This window comes from Pollicipes pollicipes, unplaced genomic scaffold (genome assembly GCF_011947565.3).
Source record: "Pollicipes pollicipes isolate AB1234 unplaced genomic scaffold, Ppol_2.1 Scaffold_6686;HRSCAF=7923_pilon_pilon_pilon, whole genome shotgun sequence".
In the NCBI taxonomy this organism is placed as follows: domain Eukaryota; kingdom Metazoa; phylum Arthropoda; class Thecostraca; order Pollicipedomorpha; family Pollicipedidae; genus Pollicipes; species Pollicipes pollicipes.
This window is the reverse complement of record NW_023596921.1, coordinates 34,070,268-34,088,457: the sequence shown is the minus strand read 5'-3', so window position 1 is coordinate 34,088,457 and position 18,190 is coordinate 34,070,268. Positions and strand designations below refer to the sequence as shown.

At 52.9% G+C, this 18,190-nt stretch overlaps 1 protein-coding gene across 1 annotated transcript in view; it reads right to left on the bottom strand.

The window, feature by feature from the left end:
• Positions 1 to 11,169: 11,169 nt before the first annotated feature.
• LOC119108215 (transcription factor E3) overlaps positions 11,170 to 18,190 on the bottom strand; it is a 34,821-nt gene continuing 27,800 nt past the window's right edge. The window contains exons 7-8 of the mRNA XM_037231799.1: positions 16,739 to 16,957; positions 11,170 to 12,783 (exon numbers count right to left, since the gene is read on the bottom strand). Of these exons, the coding sequence (XP_037087694.1) occupies positions 12,541 to 12,783; positions 16,739 to 16,957 (462 nt within the window). The 3' untranslated portion in view covers positions 11,170 to 12,540. The remainder of the gene's footprint in view (positions 12,784 to 16,738; positions 16,958 to 18,190) is intronic.

The window sequence follows — 18,190 nt, the reverse complement described above, 5'->3', positions numbered from 1 at the left end:
TGTTTCAGTGATGGTGTCCAGCCGGAGGGAGGAGTGGCTCGCAGGCGCAAGGCTCGGGACTCGCCGTCGGGCGTCGGTGGTCCTGTCGGCTGCACCATGTTTCAATGATGGTGTCCAGCCGGAGGGAGGAGTGGCTCGCAGGTGCAAAGCTCGGGACTCGCCGTCGGGCGCCGGTGGTCCTGTCGGCTGCACCATGTTTCAGTGATGGTGTTCAGCCGGAGGGAGGAGTGACTCGCAGGCGCAAGGCTCGGGACTCGCCGTCGGGCGCTGGTGGTCCTGTCGGCTGCACAGTGTTTTGGTCTCGGCCGGGGCAATCAACTTCCCCGAACGAATTATATTGATTCAAGATAAGTTTTCTCAAGTTGTCAATTAATATATGGACTTAGCTCGTTCCAAGGTCAAACAAACTAGAGCGAAAGCGTCGGTCCGACGGGTGTGCGATCACACGAGGCTCGCTGACGAGCACATGGTAGAAGTCTGAACACTGCCACCAGGGCTGCGCGGCGGGCTCCGTGCCAGGCGAGATCAAGCCAGGTCATGTGACCGCCTCCGGCGATACAGGATGGCCGACTCCAGCAAATAAGTGGGGTGTGGTCAGTTGGAAGCTTCACATGTTCTATGATTTCAGGTATGCTAGCAATTTGTCACCGTGCAAGCCGACGTATGTTCAGAAGCTGGTCGCACTAAAATGCTCCCCAGGCGCACTATAACCGCAACGGATGGTGTGTCACGAACAAGAGCAGCAGCACCATATTATCTCTGCATTTGTTACGCAAACAGCACTCGTACCTTGTGACCGAGACTGAACACTTGAGTGGGCTTCTCCACAGCTATCGGAGCAAGCCGCGGGGTCTTTCATGACCGAGCAGTGCCACATGTTTGATGATGATGATAATTGGAGCTTAGGGGCGCGCCCTGGTCTCAGATAATTTTGCGCCCATCCCATGTTCGAGGCAGCGACCATCATAAATCCGGGTCTGCGCACTGGAGAGGGTGCCCGTCAGCGTTGAGGGCCTAGGCCACAGACGGGCCGTCAGCGAAAAGCAGCCCTGCCCCGGGGCGGCCGCCCGCTGGAGCTGGAGGAGGGGCTCTCCCCAGAAGGGCTGCCGGCTGGGGCTGGAGAAGGGGCTCTCTCCCAGAGGGGTCGCTCGTCGGGGTTAAGTGCCTGCTGCAAGGGCGGTAAAACGTGCCGACTTGGTGGATGAGGTCGGCGACAAAAGTGTATATTTTCACTCGATGCTCGTAAAGATGTCCTTAACCGAAAATGTTAGTGACGCACACGCCAAAACGTTACAGCCCCGACTGGCCAGTCTACCACGAGGCCTCCATCCTATGCATTTTTTCGCACATCAACAACCTTCTTCCGTAAAGTCCCTTTACCGTGCTTTCCGGCACCATGGTATCGTTTGAAGGCTTTACCCCAATCTGGTGATAAAGATATACGATGAATTTTGGTTGGTAGCTTGACTCGGTGGCAGATCGGTGACAAGTCAGTGTCTTTCCCATGCCCCGGCCGGGCGGTCGATTAGCTCTTTTTATCAGCCCACTCTCAGAGTCCAAAATTAGACAGCACAGAATGCTGAAAAGATCTAGATATGGCGATTCATCTGGTTGCGAGGATATGCTTTACTTGTTGCGATACTCATTGCATTCAATACAGTTTGATTCATTTGCCCGCAAGAGCATGTTTCAATCGCTGCGATGCGACTGGTTGGCGGTGGCTTTCAACGCGCTACGAATTTTCAAACGGCATTCGCATTGCAATTTCATAAATACCCACCAAGGTTTAATTTTGGACCTGGTTGACTTCAGTGACGATGCCGCGATTCAGCATCCTGTCCTCAGCAATGCAAGGCGTTGACAGTCTAAGGTAAGCCAGCGAGATGATCCGATCGAGGTAGAAATTGACGCCCGCGTTTCCAGACTGCATCTTCAGGACACAGACCAGACTGTTTACACGCGCCCGGGTGGCCGGCTAGATACCTTTCGCTCGGGTGGGGTGGGGGGGGGGTTAACTTGACCCCCCTGAGATCTCGGATACTAAGAGAGCTATATACACCAAATTTACAGGATGTGCTGACCTGTACGTGAACTCACTTAGGTCAAAGTTTTAGATTTCTAGGTCATGACCTTCGTGCCAAATAAGGTCAAACAAGATCAAATTCCAGGTTCGTCTCCAAAGTGCCCCCAGAACCTAAATAACCGTTTCTAAGCAAAAGGCTAAACGCTCATTTAAGGTCAGAGCCCTTTTCTGACCTTTTGAAGGTCAGGGTGACCAAAATAATACAATATTGCTTTGAGTTTTGCATTTGACTAAGCGACAAAGATTACGTTAGGCAGGATGTTCCTAAAACAAAATGTTGACCTGGGTCATTTTTGGTCAGTGACCTACTCTGACCTCTAAAAAGTCCATGGATGATGTATAATGCGGCTCCTGCTATCAACAAATTCGAAATGAGCACTAAAATATATCCTATACAGCAAGCCCTAGAATAACAAAACAGGCTGGTTTTGACCTTGATGTGACCTTTATACCTAGCCTTAGGTCAGTTGAATATGATCATTCAATTGCCGTGTCGCCTAAGAAAGCATCTCAGAGATGTATGACTTCGTCTAACACTCCGTTGTTGTATCAGATTGAATGATTCCCTAGAAATTGCCTTCACTGAAACCATGGCCTGACTTTGACCTGCCATAGGTCAGTAACCTTACGATGCACATGTAAATGTTTGACGCCAAACGATCCGCTATTCAATTGTCTATAGCTATGAAAAATTTGGCGCGGCTGTGCTGCGCCGTTCGGAAACCATTCTAGAAAAACCTTCGGGTGGGTCAATTTGACTCTCCACCCGGGCGCGTGTTAAGACGCACGCTATTGTATGAATGGTTTTGAAGCCCATTCTGAGCGTAACCAACCATAAAGGTGGTGCGTGTATGAGGCATTGCCACCGGTATCTGACGCACAACCCGAGGAAAAACGTCGCACATGTGTGCAATGCGTTTCCTGGGTGAAAACATGACAAGACGCAGATTGTATGTGGCTTTTCCGGGCTTGCCGATATTTCATGGGACGTCGCTTCTCATACGTTCCAGGATGTGCGGTACGTAGAACGATTACGGCTTCAGTACCTCACGAAAGTCACTATTAAAGCACCTGCTCCGTCTACGAACCACTCACACAGCGCACAAAATGACGATCTAGAGCGAGGCGACACAGCTCTCTAGAAGCCTTGGGGCGACGCAGCTTTTGCGCGGCAAAGTTGGCCCTCATACGTGGGTAGGCTTACGATAACGTGTGTAACACATCGATTATCTGTGGATAATGCCAACATGATTCATCGTTGCCCGGGGCCCCCCAAAGTTGAACCGGCAACCTCATCGTGACGCCAACGCGGGGCTTCTTGGCAAGCCACAGCATTGTAAGTCTATATGAAAGCATGTTTTTCATAGGCAGTTGTTGGGCAGATCGAGAAGACACAGACGGCAATAACGTTTTCAGTATCAGGCAAAACGTGTGTTCTCTCGTAAACCAGGTGTTATTTTGAACTTTAGTGTCGTCGCTGTGAATTACAAGTCATTTCGCACGGGCATTGCCACGTAAATTTAGGTGCTCACTTGTACTGCTCACCTACATGGAGACACCCAGTAAGTGTTACGTCGAATTTTATGTTTGGCAGGTTTTTGTCTTGACTGATGCTTTTAAGTCTCCAAAATTTCCTGAATATTGAACGTGTAACATCCAAGGTACTTTGAGACAGGACGTTTGAGTCAGAAGGCTACTTCGGTGCTCCTTTTTATCCACTTACGGCAAGGGTGATAAATACTAGAGTGCTCTTTCCAGATGATGTCACAGTTCTCGGCAACACCAAGCAACATTTTGATGCCTACTTGCCTTACTCTGTACGAATGTGGAAAGGTATGACAAGATCAGAAACCCGTTGTTTTCTCTTGCTTCACCAACATGACAGGCTAGCCATTAGTATCACTTATTGTGGAGGTCTGTTATTATATTATTGTAATATGAGACACTGTGGGCTATCGAGAAACGGATGACAGGGAGTTCCGCCACAATTGTTTTGTATTCGAAAAGGATGCGTCGAAGGCATAATCGTCATGTTGCTTTGACGGCTTTAGATCACATCACACAGATCATTTCGCTCCTTTCGCTTGGTTGCAGCCAACAATACTCATGACGCATCAGCCTTAGGTGAGCAGAAAGGCGGAAGAATAACTCTGGCCCCAAAGATGAAACAGTCTGCCTGTATATGACATGTGGACCATATGCAGAACAATTACAGCCCTGAGACAGCTTATAATTTTGGTACATATGCTAATACTTCCGGGATATACGCTGATGATTTCGATACTTATGCTAATGACTCTAGTGCATATGCTAATAATGTCGGCGCATATGTGTATGATTTAGCGGATGCAATGCATATGTAGAATACTACAAATACGGCACAAACATGCAGCACGATACCATATAGTTTTATGCTTGCAAGTTTTCGGAGACGAAGAAAGCAGCAATAATACCAAACGGGGGGCAGTGGGCAAGCCATGTACGTCGTGTCATGCTGTTGGCACCGAGACGCACTGCGCTGCCCTGGAACATCTGCGTCCAGGTCAACTGAAAGCCTCCCGATGTAGTCAGGAATGCGTCGCATCTGACTGTTAGTCGATGTTCCGGACTCTCCGCTTTTGTATCTCCAATCAGCATTTTCCGGTCTTGTGTCTCCAGCTTAGCTTTCCGAGTTTTGAGATGCATGAGCCAAGCTTCTATTAGCCTGCCGACTCCATGCTAAATCATGGGAGTCCGGAGTAGCTACCTATAGTTTGATACTGGCATGCTGCTAGTTTGACAGTCGTAGTTTTCGGGCTAAATGTCTTGGCTAAGAACATGATTTTGTCAAAATCTTGGTCAGCAATTAACATTTTTTTGCCTTGATATTTGGTATAACCACCCGCACTTGAAATTGGCACATACCAATATTTTTGGCGTCTGTACGAGTGAGCAGGGCACGCCATTCATATGTTTGAACACCTGAGGATCGCCTTGCAGTGCTCCTAAAAGTGGTAACTTTTCAGAGGCCAAATGCAACAGACGTCTTTTTTGTCCAAACACGCGCAATAAATGGTCTAGAAAATGCAAAAAAGCTTAGGAAAGATTGCATGACATGCCGGAAATAGCCTCGGATACCATTGGGGAGAAAGGGGAGGGGGCGAAGCATCCGCGGTTTTCTTTACCTCTATGACCCTCTTATCAGGGACTAGCTTGGGAGCTTAGCTAGCTTGGGAGCTTGGGAGCGCGTGAGCGCGTGATAGGCAAGCATGCATAAGCCACAACCGTGCATCTGCCTGGATGACCAGCTTCCGCTTTATGAGCTGCCCTAGGGGAATGGCGCCGCTAATGGAACTACTCCACCTCCTTCCTTCCCTTTTAAGAAGAAGAAATATCACCGCCGTGAGCATTCTACGCGCAGCACGCAACGAACGCAATCAGCTGGGGTCAGCGGAACTGCTCCAATTAAAAATTATGTGACTGAAGCGACGTATTTGGCAACAAATCAGTGACAAGCGGAATGGTTATTATCAATATCAAAGTTTTGACCATTGATGCCTTAAATGTTGTTATGATAGATGGTTCATGTTCACAATCCTTCGGTATGATAGCATTACGGTTATGGCAAGCAACCGGTAATTTAGTTTGTAGCATATAAATCGAAGAGAAACATTAAGGATATACCAAAATGCGAAAAGTCACCAAATCACCGACATACAAAACAAGCCACAAACATATCTCATTTTATGACCTAAATGCCCCAAATTTTTTTCTGATAACCTTACCGTTATCACATCATACTTGTGGTATGCAACATTCCATGCAATGCAAGACATTCGACTATATACCTGATAGCTTAGGACACACAGTGCACAGACCAGAATGAAACACATCCTTCCCACCCGTCCTAGGGCGGTGCACCTCTTATATTATCATAATTTGTCAGACCTGAATACAATACAATATAAATGGATTCTCTATGTGCATGCAATATGTGCAAAAAGAGGAGTCGAGCACCGGAAGCCACAGGTCGTGGCAAATCCAATTTATATGGCACATTTATTTGTGCGATGCACCTCAAACACGAGTCCGGATAATACGAATGGTCGATGCAAGCACGACATGTGAGCATATCTGTTGAAGCAGTGAGTCGAATATGCGAATTCAGTTCAAATGACACACACTGGTGTGAGAAGTTACGTTTTATCGTACGGACGAACTGTATTAGCACGCGCTTAATGTAGCGGACCTCTTACACTATTCCAAACGGTGGGACTTGAATACCGCTCTGGCATTCCAATATATGCTCCACCGAGACAGCATGCAAACAGATTTTTCAAGGAAATGAGCCAGGCGCTGGAAACCGAAGACTGAACCAAAGCGCACGTTTTTGTGCGACACATATACATTGATCGGTGCAGTGTGCCTCAAGCACGAGTTCGGATAATGCGATTCACAATTAGTAGATATATGCACATCATTCCGAGATTATCGTTTGAGCTCCAACACTTTAATTCAATTAATATGGCTCCATACACTGCTGTGAGATGATGCGGAATGTCCTGCAGACGTACTGTAGGAGTACCCTCTTAAAGAAACGCACCTCTTGTATCATTCCAGTTTGTGTGACCTGAACACAACATTGAAATCAGAATTTATGCGTTCGAACATAACACGCGAACATATCCAAACAGCTTACACAAGGAAAACAGCCGAGCATTAGAAAACGAAGACCGAAGCAAAGCGCGCGCTCATCGTGCGATGCATGCACGTTTGTTGGTGAGCCGTGTCTTGGACGTCAGTTCGGATAATTGCGATTCACAATTATTAGATACAAGCACACCAAGCCGAGGATGTCTTTGAAGCAGCGGCTTCAACATTGCTGTTCAATGAATATGATACACACAGATGTGATATGCTGCGGCATGTCGTTTGGACGGACCGTAGTTGTGCCTTCTTAAGGTAGTGCACCTCTTGGATCAGTTCGATTCACGAGTCCTAATATTGTTCTGGCGTCTACGCTGATGTTAAATGACACTATGCGCAAAGAGAAGGTGAACTTCTAAAAGGTGGCTCGAAACCATGCCGCATTACGCATGTTGTCTGATTTCTGGTTCTCGTTTAACTGTTCAAGACGACATGATACTGCGCAATAACTTTTTAGTGATATTACCCAAAGAAAATAGGGGTTTGATGCGCATTGAACTTAATTCCGCGAATTTAAGGCGTGCCACAAGCTTCATGGAAACTCGTGACCATGACAACGCCAACAACAACAAGGAATTGTGTACATACATCAAAATCAGCGCTATCGAAATATTTGACCTACCACGGTAACATCTACTACATCAATCCTGTTCGCCTTTTTACATATTTTAATAGCAAATCTCAGTCAGGATCTTCAGCATAACTTACCTGGTTGGATGTTATAACATCCATTTTTCATAGGAGCCCATATCATTGGGAGAAGCTGCATAAGCTCAGCGATCTAGCCGATGAGACGCCTTACCTAGTAGAAAATCAAGTTACTGCGAGTACGCCCCTGGTTGCCAGGTTTACATAACCTACAGACTGAGTAACCGTGATCGTTGCCTTCTCTTACCCGTGGTGGTTCGGACACAGATACTCTTCCGAGAGGAGAGAACCAAAGACATACCCGCGGTCCTGGAGTAAAGACATACCCGTGGTCCTGGAGTAAAGACATACACGCGGTCCTGGAGTAAAGACATACCCGCGGTCCTGAAGTGAAGACATACCCGCGGTCCCGGAGTGAAGTGGAAGTGCAACGGGTTCACTGAAAGCAACAAGGCATTTGCCCTTTTTTAAAAACAACGTTCCCGAAGAGTAAATAGAATATTGCTCCCGGAAAGATCCATTGCCGTTATTGATTTACCGTAGCTGAGTGGTGAATTATGACGAAAGTCCTTCTTGCGCCAGCAAGCAATGCATCATCCATCATCCATGAGTCGATTCGCGTATATTGGCGTAAATCTGCTCGTATTGTACTGAAAGCCGCGCGATGCATTGTGCATGGTATCGCCGCGATTAAAAGAGCCGCGGTCCTGGTGGTGCGCGGCTGGTCGATGTGTGTGGTGAGCAAATAGCGTTCTGTCGTGATCGTGCACATGCCTCCTTAGTAGCCTTTTGCTGGTTGTTGACTCCAGGGTGTTTAGAAGTCCGCCGAATAGACCTGAGACCGACCCACGGCTGTGTTGGATGCTGTAGATTTGATATACCAGGCCGTGAGAGCAGGCTCGATGGGCCTGGCCGAAACGGACATGTTTAGTCAGTGTCCTGCTGTGACAGATCCATTGCCTCAAAATCCTTCTTCGGGACTTGCTTCTGCGCTCTGTGCATAGCTTGTCACCGAGGCACAAGTCCTAGAAGCAAACGATAACAAAAAAACACAGGGCCCTCACTTAGACGCTGTGGGCCCCGGACAGATACAAGGCCCCAGACCAGTGTAAATCACTGGCCCCGGCTTTATAGCTGATTGGGAAGTGGCTCCTCAGGCCGGTACCGGCACGGAGCCGGCTATGTGGTGTGGTAGCGCCTGACCACATGTAGGCCTATATCGACTCAGGGCGTCCTCGATTGGCACAAACGGCCTTCTAACCGCTATTTGAGGGTCCGTCTTCGCAGGTTCGGGCCCCTAAATAAGACTCCGACCAGCCATTCATGCCTTGAGACCCTACAATTGGGCCCTTGATCGTCGGACCCGGTGGGCCATCCAGGCTCTTCGGGCCTCCTCGAACACTGCCTCTGACCGACTCCGGGCCCCTTTACACCATAGAGACCCTGTTCGGAGCCCCCAAATGAGGCTCCCAGCTGGCTTTTCAGGCCCTCCGTGCCTTCAAATCGGGCCCTTTATCGTGGTTCCCGTTTTTAGGTTCCGAAGGGCCCTTCGGGCTCCTCGGAACCCCTTTTGCACAGCAACCATATTGGAGCGCTGCTCAAAAGAGCAGCGTATGTCAATGCTTAGACATAAATTTATGTGCAGCTTTATTCATGGGAAATTGAAAAACATCATCAGACACCTCAACCGGAGCCCATTCCGCATCCCCACATATTGCTCCTTCCTCTCCAGGCAACGTAGGAGCCCCGTTTATACTTGTATGTACCAATTGCTGGGGCGCGACGAAAGGCCCCACCAAGCAGCACGTGTCGGGCCAGGTTTGAACCATGCCTAAGGTATAGTGGAGAGCATGATGATGGCTGGAGTGAAGCTTGAAGCGCTGTCATGAATTCAGCTGCTCTGTTCAGGTCCTTCTTCGCTTCTTTCGGGGCCGAGGAAAGCAAATCCAGCCGTAGACCCAGCTGAAACGTGAGGCCCGGGCACGTCCTGAGTGTAGAAGAAAGCTGCTTTTGTGATCGTACTATCTTATAGGCTAGGGCTGGTGTGCCTATATTTTTAGCAGCAGCAATGATCATGACATAAGTTGAATAACATTGTATAACTGAACGTTTCGGTTCTGTGCATGATGTTGGAAAATTATGTGATGAAAAAGGCTTTAAGTGATGCGCCGACTCCTGGTGGTGATTCTGGACATAATCTGCATTGTCATTTAATATAATATGATATCGCGTTCTAATGCTGGCGACAACTTTGCCTGCAAAGTTTTGGCCGGTGACAAAAACCTTTTTGCCATCCCTGGCCTGCCGTCTATAGTCTCTATCCCAGCGACTTTGTCTCGCCGTTGGGCATGCGCTCGCTACACAGCTGTAACGTATCGGGCTCGATTTTGACCCTCTGCCAAGAGTTCCATCGTTCCCGCGGAAATCGGTGGCAGAGATTTTGACATTGAATGACCTGAGCTGCAAAACGCCTGGTTAATTCACAGAGAGATGTTGTCGGCTGCTGGATATAGGGGGCTCTATTCTAGACAGCCGCTGTAACCGTATAGCAGAACGGTCTGGTCTGCCGGACTGCCAGTTGGAGGTCAGTGATGAGACGGAAGGGGGGGGGGAGGAGGCGGAGTCTTATGTGTGGCAGCCTCGCGAATCTTGTAATGCGTGCCGTGGCATAGCCAGGATCTCGCCCAGGACTGTGCCAAGTAGGATGACACTTCGTTTTTGTTTCGTCCTGTTTTGTCATTTGCGAGACCGTTTTAAACTCGGGATCTCATCGTGCTGCCTGGAGAGCCCCTTCTAGATGTTTCCTGAGTCTTGCGAGCGCTTTAAACTGCCAAGGTACCGGTGCCTTTGGCCGCAGGGAGCCCTCCCGCCCCTCCAAGAGGAGCATGGATCCAAAAGCCCTTCATGGCGACGCCACTGATGAGAACGACCGGCTGTTCCATGCCATTGACATGTGCAACGGAGAGGTTGACAATTTCACTGGTTGCAATACCGATGACGTGAATCTATTCTGCTATCGCATATCCTGGTCACGGCGAAGAAGATCGCAATGGGAAGGTAAGCAGGCTACGAAGTTTCCCGTGACTTCGGTGCGTCATCAGCTATCACGATTTCGAAACTCAAGCCAGTCTTCAGGCGGACTCCTCACTTCAGGGCGGTTTCTGAGGCCAGTTATATGACTACGTCTCGGCAGGCGCCTTGGCAACGGCCGACCCAGCCGCGGAGCGTATTAAAGCTGCGACCCGGAGCGGCCCGGGCGCCTGACGGGTGCGCGCTGCTCCAGGACGTGTTCTTGGACGAGCGCATGCCGCTGTATAGCAAACGGGTCTGACCCAGAAACCGACCTCGCTGTTGGGAGCGGCCAGCATCGGCCTCACCTGCGGCGCCGCACGGGCGCGTTCACCCATACTGTCTCGGCCACCTCCCGCACTGACCCCGTTCCTGTTCATAGGCGTCGCTGCAGCGTTATCGAGTACAGTTTCACTGTGAATTGGCTTACTGATCACAGTTGGTGCCGTGGGCGGAGTGGGATCAGTTGATACGGTCGGCGGCGGTAGCCTCACTCGCTCATCAGTTTTAAAAGTCGGCTTGACGAGCGCTCCCGAATTGTCGCCGATACGGGCCAGTGACGTGGAGCCCAGAGGTGGATTTTGTTCGATACATACCCTGGGCCCTTTAATGCTCATCGACGTTCGAAACGCGAATCGCCACGCAGGTAAATTCGAGAGCCTGAAGTGCTCAGACAAAGCTGCACCAGAAGACCACATCTGGTACGCAGGATGATATTCAGTTCTATTCGTGATAACGCGGACGCCACATTGTCGCGGACAAGACACACTGTTTGAACACACGTTGAAGGCATCCGCCTACTCGATCGCGGGGAGGGGGACGATGGAAGGGACATCTATCACCTGGCCTGCTAGCCCGGGGACCGCGGAGGAGTAGACGACAGTTGGATGCGTTGGCCAGTAGGCCCAGAGTGCGACCGCGTACATGCAGGGACAACACGACACGGATAGTTCGCCAGGGACAGAGAGTGGGGATGTAGCGAGGGATGCTGGGCGCAGAGATGCATGGAACGCCTGAAATCCCCTACAGGGACCAGTGGCACGGGTGACACTGTGACGCGTGACACCGGTGACACTGGGACGCCACACCGGCGATTAGACACCGCGGATGGGAACACCGACCACGTGGGACGACAGCCAGCGGCGGAGAACACGCGAAGCCATAAACAACGGCTGGGTGCTTCTCAAAGACGAAGAGAGAAAGATTCGAAACGGCGCCAGCAGAGTGACAGAGTGCTTGGCGGCAGGGGACGACGGCACGTGCGGCGCCTCATGTCTCGGCGGGAAAAGGTGGGCTTGAAGGCACCACCGGCCCAGCGGCAGCTGTGACACACAGCCTGCACAGCAGCATCACAGCGGCGCGAAACCGTGCCCACGGCACAGCAGGCGGCTACCAGGAATGTACGGACAGCATACTTCAGCTGTGATGATGACGGCGGCCCATCGCAACGCAACGAACCTAGGCTGAACAGGCCGACAAACTAGACCCTGACAGGCTGACAGGCTCCGCAACCCACCGTCCCAGCTCACCAAGGTCGTTAATGGCACAAAGTTAACAGGTACCAATAGCAAACGCTTACCGCTAGTAAAATATTTTGTCTCAAAACTATTTAACAGTGCAAACTCGATCTACGCAAATCCTGAATACACTTACAAAACGCTACGTGACCGCTGTCACCGTTCAAGCGAGTTATTCTGGAGCGTTCAAACACTTGATACGGAGGCTTCTTGCTGACGCCAACACATCAACGGCACTCCAGCACTGGCGGACGTGGACGCCACGCACGACTGACACCTACCGGCAAAAACGTAACCTCTCGTACCCCTCACCGGCACGGGCGACGCCCCGATCGCTCCAGCGCCTCCAGCACCGGAGCCGCATTGTTCCAGCCAGCGCAGAGGTCAGCGACGCCGACCTTTGCCACCCTCGAGAGAGTGACCGGCCGTGGCGATGGACCCGTCTGCACGCGATAACCGCGCCTCCGCCTGCGATCAGCACTCGCCAGTCCGCCTGCAGCTGGCCGGGCCAGCGGGGCCACAAGGCACGCGCGTCGGCTACACCATGGTGATGTCGCCGCCGACGAGCGGATCGTCCAGCGCTAGCAGTGCGCTCAGAATCGGGTCGTGCTCGTCGCTGGCGCACAGCTCGGGCGCCAGCGTCAGCGAGCCGTTGTAGGTGGAGAACATGGGGTCGAGCACATCGTCGCCCTCCATCAGGCTGTCGAACATGGAAGCGTCGCCAAACAGGTCCTCGGCAGAGGGCGCCATGTGCACCGGCTCCGTCTCCGGCTCCGGCTCCTGGCGGGCAGAGGCGGGGGTGAGGCGCGTGTGCGGCACCAACACTCACCGCACACCCAGCGGCGAGGCACTAACACTCACCGCGCACCTAGTGGCAAGGCACCGACACTCACCGCACACCCAGCAACGAGGCACCGACAGTCACTGCACACCCAGCGGCGGGGCACCGAACCCACCGCACACCCCGTGGCGATGCTCACTCCACTGATGCACATGGAATGCTGGTCATGAGGGAGGGCGCTGGCCTAGCGGAGTACTCTGACGCCGGCCGGAAAACGGCAGGGAGAGAAATGTTTGACATATACGTTGATGGAAGAAGCATGTTTCGCGTTCGTCGTTTCAGTTTCCGGGCGTCCAGCCCTGTAGAACGGCCCCCTCACCTCATTTGGTTTGCTTTTTAAGCAATTGAATCGTGTTTCCTAGTTAGATATTCGGGAGCAACGCAGAGGAACACTGCCACCTGCCGGGTCAAAACTGAACTGCAGAGAACAATGCATAGCAGCCTCACCGCATGTGGGCTCTGGGAGTACCTGGGCGGACTAGGAAACCCATATATACATCAATTCCCCGTCAAGGTATGCGAGGCGGTCAGGGTACACATTCAGTCTGAACTTCCTTCACGTCACACCTTCAGTACAACTGAAATGTCAGAACTTGGTTGTTTTTTTAAATCCGTAAAATTTCAGCCCACAGTCGGACACCCGCCATGACCGGTCGTTCGCAGCATACTCCCCGTTTCGCAGCATACAGCATACTCGCATACTCCCCGTGTCCAGCCCTATACCGCTGGAAACGGGGAGTATTTCTACGAGCGGGATCCAAACATCACGGAAATCTGATTTAGGTCTTCTAGCGCAGCACTTATCAACTAAGTGAACCATATAGCAAGGTCAAATGTTTGGATGGTCTGGAGATTCGGGAACGATGACTCGCATGTCGATTTTGGAAGCGGTCCGCACGCGCCGTTGCCTCGGCTACTTTTACGACGCATGAACTGTCATGATCTCCATCGGTCTAAGCTCTTGCGTCGTTAGAACGGCCAGAAATCTGTCATGATCACCATGATTCCGATTGCTTACGTCGTTGGGAGCGTCAGAAATACACCATCGTTACCATTGTTCCAACCTCTTACGCCATCCGTCAGAAATCGAAGCAAAGCTGCCTACATTCCATCCTCAAACAAATGTAATACTAGCAAGCAATTGGTAATACTAGTATGTGTGGCGTATGCGGCGTTGGCAGGGGCCCACGTGCGTCGGTGGCACGGGTGCCCCTCGGCGCTGGCAGGGGCCGGCCGGCCTGCGTGCGTCGATGGCACCGACGCCCCTCGGCGCTGGCAGGGGCCGGCCGGCCTGCGTGCGTCGATGGCACCGGCGCCCCTCGACGCTGGCAGGGGCCGGCCGGCCTGCGTGCGTCGGTGGCACCGGCGCCCCTCGACGCTGGCAGGGGCCGGCCGGCCTGCGTGTGTCGGTGGCACCGGCGCCCCTCGACGCTGGCAGGGGCCGGCCGGCCTGCGTGTGTCGGTGGCACCGGCCGCCCCTCGACGCTGGCAGGGGCCGGCCGGCCTGCGTTGTGTCGGTGGCACCGGCGCCCCTCGACGCTGGCAGGGGCCGGCCCGACCTGCGTGTGTCGATGGCACCGGCGCCCTCGACGCTGGCAGGGGCCGGCCGGCCTGCGTGCTGTCGGTGGCACCCGGCCGCCCCTCGACGCTGGCAGGGGCCGGCCGGCCTGCGTGTGTCGGTGGCACCGGCGCCCCTCGACGCTGGCAGGGGCCGGCCGGCCTGCGTGTGTCGGTGGCACCGGCGCCCCTCGACGCTGGCAGGGGCCGGCCGGCCTGCGTGTGTCGGTGGCACCGGCGCCCCTCGGCGCGCTATCAGCCGCGGTCCGGGCGGAAGATCAGCCGATAGAGGGCGCTCTTCGACCAGATAGCGGCGCGCACCGTCACGGCCCGCGAGTGTCGGGCTTCCCAACTCGGAACGGCGCCTCCCGGAGAACGGCGCCGGACGGAGCCTGGCTGGGCGGCCAGGCAGAGACCCCCGCACCGGTCAGGGCGGGATGCTGCAGGTTCCCGCGGGCTCCGGCCCCTTTACAGCAGCCCCCCCCCCCCCCCCACCTAACCACTATGTGTGTCAGGGCTTCCTCGGCAGTTTGCTTGACAAAAAACCTGGCTTATATCATCTAGGCTTAAGGGAGCTGGGAATCAAAAAACGTCCATAGGCGCGTTGCAATTCTCGACATTACTTGAATTTTGCCTCTAAGTGTTAGCATCCATGCATCTGCCCTCATGTAATTGGCCGCCTCCTGTGCCCTCGCATCGCCTTGATGCTGCCGCCGTTATCCTTGAGTAAGCCTCACCATCGGATCGCCCAGCCTGGAAATCCCGCTGGGATCCTGCAGAACACTGGGTGGGTTCCCTGGGCGAGTACGTACCCGCGCCCGTGGTAACCCAGGACAGCCGCATTACAGCCCCACCTCCTAACTTTTCTCCTTAATCCCATAGTTGAAATTCCATAACTTGTGCAGATTGAAAACGCCCCGCTTCGTTTGAGCCACGGAGAGGCTCCCACCTTCTTCATTCTATGGCTGTGGCATGGCACTCATTTTCAAAAAGGCTCTGATCAAGGCCAAAAAATGTGTATTTCGTGTTGTTTGTAGTGCGTTGGTATTCTAGGGCACGCCGACTGTATTCGCTGTTTTTCACCTAAACCTTTCAGTTAAAAAACGAGGCGAGCATTTGAGCTCTAAACGTAGCGTTTGGTTTGCAGGGGCCTTTGCCTCGCCGTGGTCTACCACAAAGATGGCAAACCCGTAAACCAGGGACTAACTATCAGCGCATGCGCACTGCTTGGCACAACGGATACAGAAAGATTAGCTGGCAACTAGACAAAGATGATCAACACGGCTCCCGGCCGTCGAGTCGCAGCACTTGCGGCGCGTAAAATCCTTTCCAGTTCTGTCAGCAAAAGGCCGGAGGTAACATAATCCGATAAACAGGATCGGCGCGCCCTGGGCGGCAACTCCAGGGTATGTGCTGCAAGCTCTGCTTAACCGGTAGCCCTTACTGTGAAACCAAAGCCGTTCGCGCAAAGCATTCGAAATACATTTTAAAATGATGCATGACGGAGGGCAGATTTCACTCTTTGCATTATGAGACTGGGTTGTCCTTCCCGGAAACCGATGATTGGAGTTTTGGGCGCGCCGACGTGGGAGGTCATTTTGCGCTCGGTAACCATGGAACATCAGAGGTTAGACCCAGCAGCCCCCGGAGTCATACAGGCTGAAGCGTTGCCATATCTGAGAGTACCGCTAAACTTTCCGTCATGTTTGCAAATATCATTATTCACACCTTAGAGCTGAAACTTGCTTAATCATTATAGCGCAAATAGCACCTCCCGTCAAAAAGTTCGCATATGCATCAAGAGAGTCGTAGTTTCCACGGGTGGAACTTTCAAATGAATTTTGGGTTAGTCCGATCCCTTTGAGCTCGTAGGTCTCGCAACGATGCAGATGTTAGGAAATGGGTCGTGGTATACATTTACATCGCGTGGACTCTCGCCACACGTGCACGGAAAGAGGCGCATAAATAAGGCTGACGCTGATGCATGTTCGCAGCACTACCAGAATACCACTCACATCGTTACAGCCTGGGTTCAGATGGGTACTCATTGCTTAGCTGAGATAAGCTTTTTATTATACGTTGTGTTCTTCATCAAGAGTCAAATCTCAGAATCGGAGCCAGGTGGCGGGTAAGAAGAACCCTTCAGTTTACATCACAGTTGACTGTCCGCTCTTGTTCCTGCACCATCAGCCTTGGCCTGGGCACGCGGCTTGAAACAGAAGCTGATACATGGTCGCTGGGTACAGCGGCCCGCCGAGCGACGCCGGCTATTCGTCTTAAGCGTGGTCGCCGGGTGCCGCCGGCGCCGTCTCGAGCGTAGTCGCCGGTCAGCCTCACCTGTTTGACGCGACAGGCGGGCGGCTGGACGGCGGCGTCGGGCGGCGCCGGCTGCGGCGGCTGCGCGAGCAGCGGCGGCGGTGGCGGCGGCGGTGGCGGCGGCGGCGGCGACGCTGGTCTCGCGCCCGACGGCGCCGCGCACTGCGCCTCGTCCGGCATCGTCTTCCACAGCTCGTCGTGCAGCGGCAGGCCGTGAGCCTTCGCCTGCAGCTCCAACTCCTGCGGAGATGCGTGATATGGTTAGTGGGCGGGACGGAAAGTGTCTGCAGCTTAAAGATGATTTGGCTGCGCACTAGTCGCCAGCCCGACGCTGTCCTCAGGCCAACCCGCCGTCACTGCGGCCGCAGCCGCCGAAGAGCATCCGCACAAACCAACTTGCTGGCAGCCGCACAGGTCGCTGCTTGGCGTGCTTACAGAACCTAGTCCCACCTCACCAAGCATGAAAACACACACACACACACACACACACACACACACACACACACACACACACACACACACACACACACACACACACACACACACACACACACACACACACACACACACACACACACACACACACACACACACACACACACACATTCACAAACAGTCCGTCCGTTTCTGCGCACGTTTTTCACGCAGACGACCGTAATCACTACAGATCTGAGCAGCTGACCAATGAACCGCGCTAATCCATGCCCGCATCGCACCACCACCCCATCACGCCCGCAGAGCACTCCGTGCCGGCCAGCCGACGCGAGCAGCGAATGGCGCAGAATGAGCACGGCACAGTGCAGACGGCGGAGCGAGTGGCGTGTAACGCAGAGTGTGTCGGACAATGTTTACGAAACAGGCCGCGACAAAAACTGGACCGGATGTCGGCCGATCGGTCGTCCCGCAGGCCCGCCCGCAGTGCGTGTACTGCAGGGGAGGAGAGCCGGCGCCCAGTCCAGCCGACCTGGGCATGAGCGTGTGTAAGGAGGAGATGCATCGGTAGCTGGTGAAGACGCACACTGTGCTAGTTATAGCCGATGTACGCATCAGCTGTGGGAAGAATCTGAACGATGGAAGAATTCAACAGGACGTTTTTCGCAACTAAAAAGTTTTCAATCTTAACTAAATTTCCCTCGCTTTTCTGTGCTTTTAAGCGACATCAATTCACCGTTCACTGAAAACTATAAACTTGTCTACCTTCAGTCCCCTTGTTTCATCGTGTGCTTTTAGTTTTTGCTGTCATCGTCAAACTTTACGACCGGCTGAAGCGTGCCAGTGTTGGTGGTGACGTCTCCCTTCATTGCACTGACGCACAGCCGCCTTCCAGCCGCCTACCAACAGAGGTGGAAGACAGCACAGGGTCACGAGCCGACTCAGCGTCGTGAGATGAGCCCTTTGGCACATGCCATGTTGCGCATTGTGTTGACATTCAGCGCAGGCAGTCGCATTAATGGATGATGATGATGATGATGA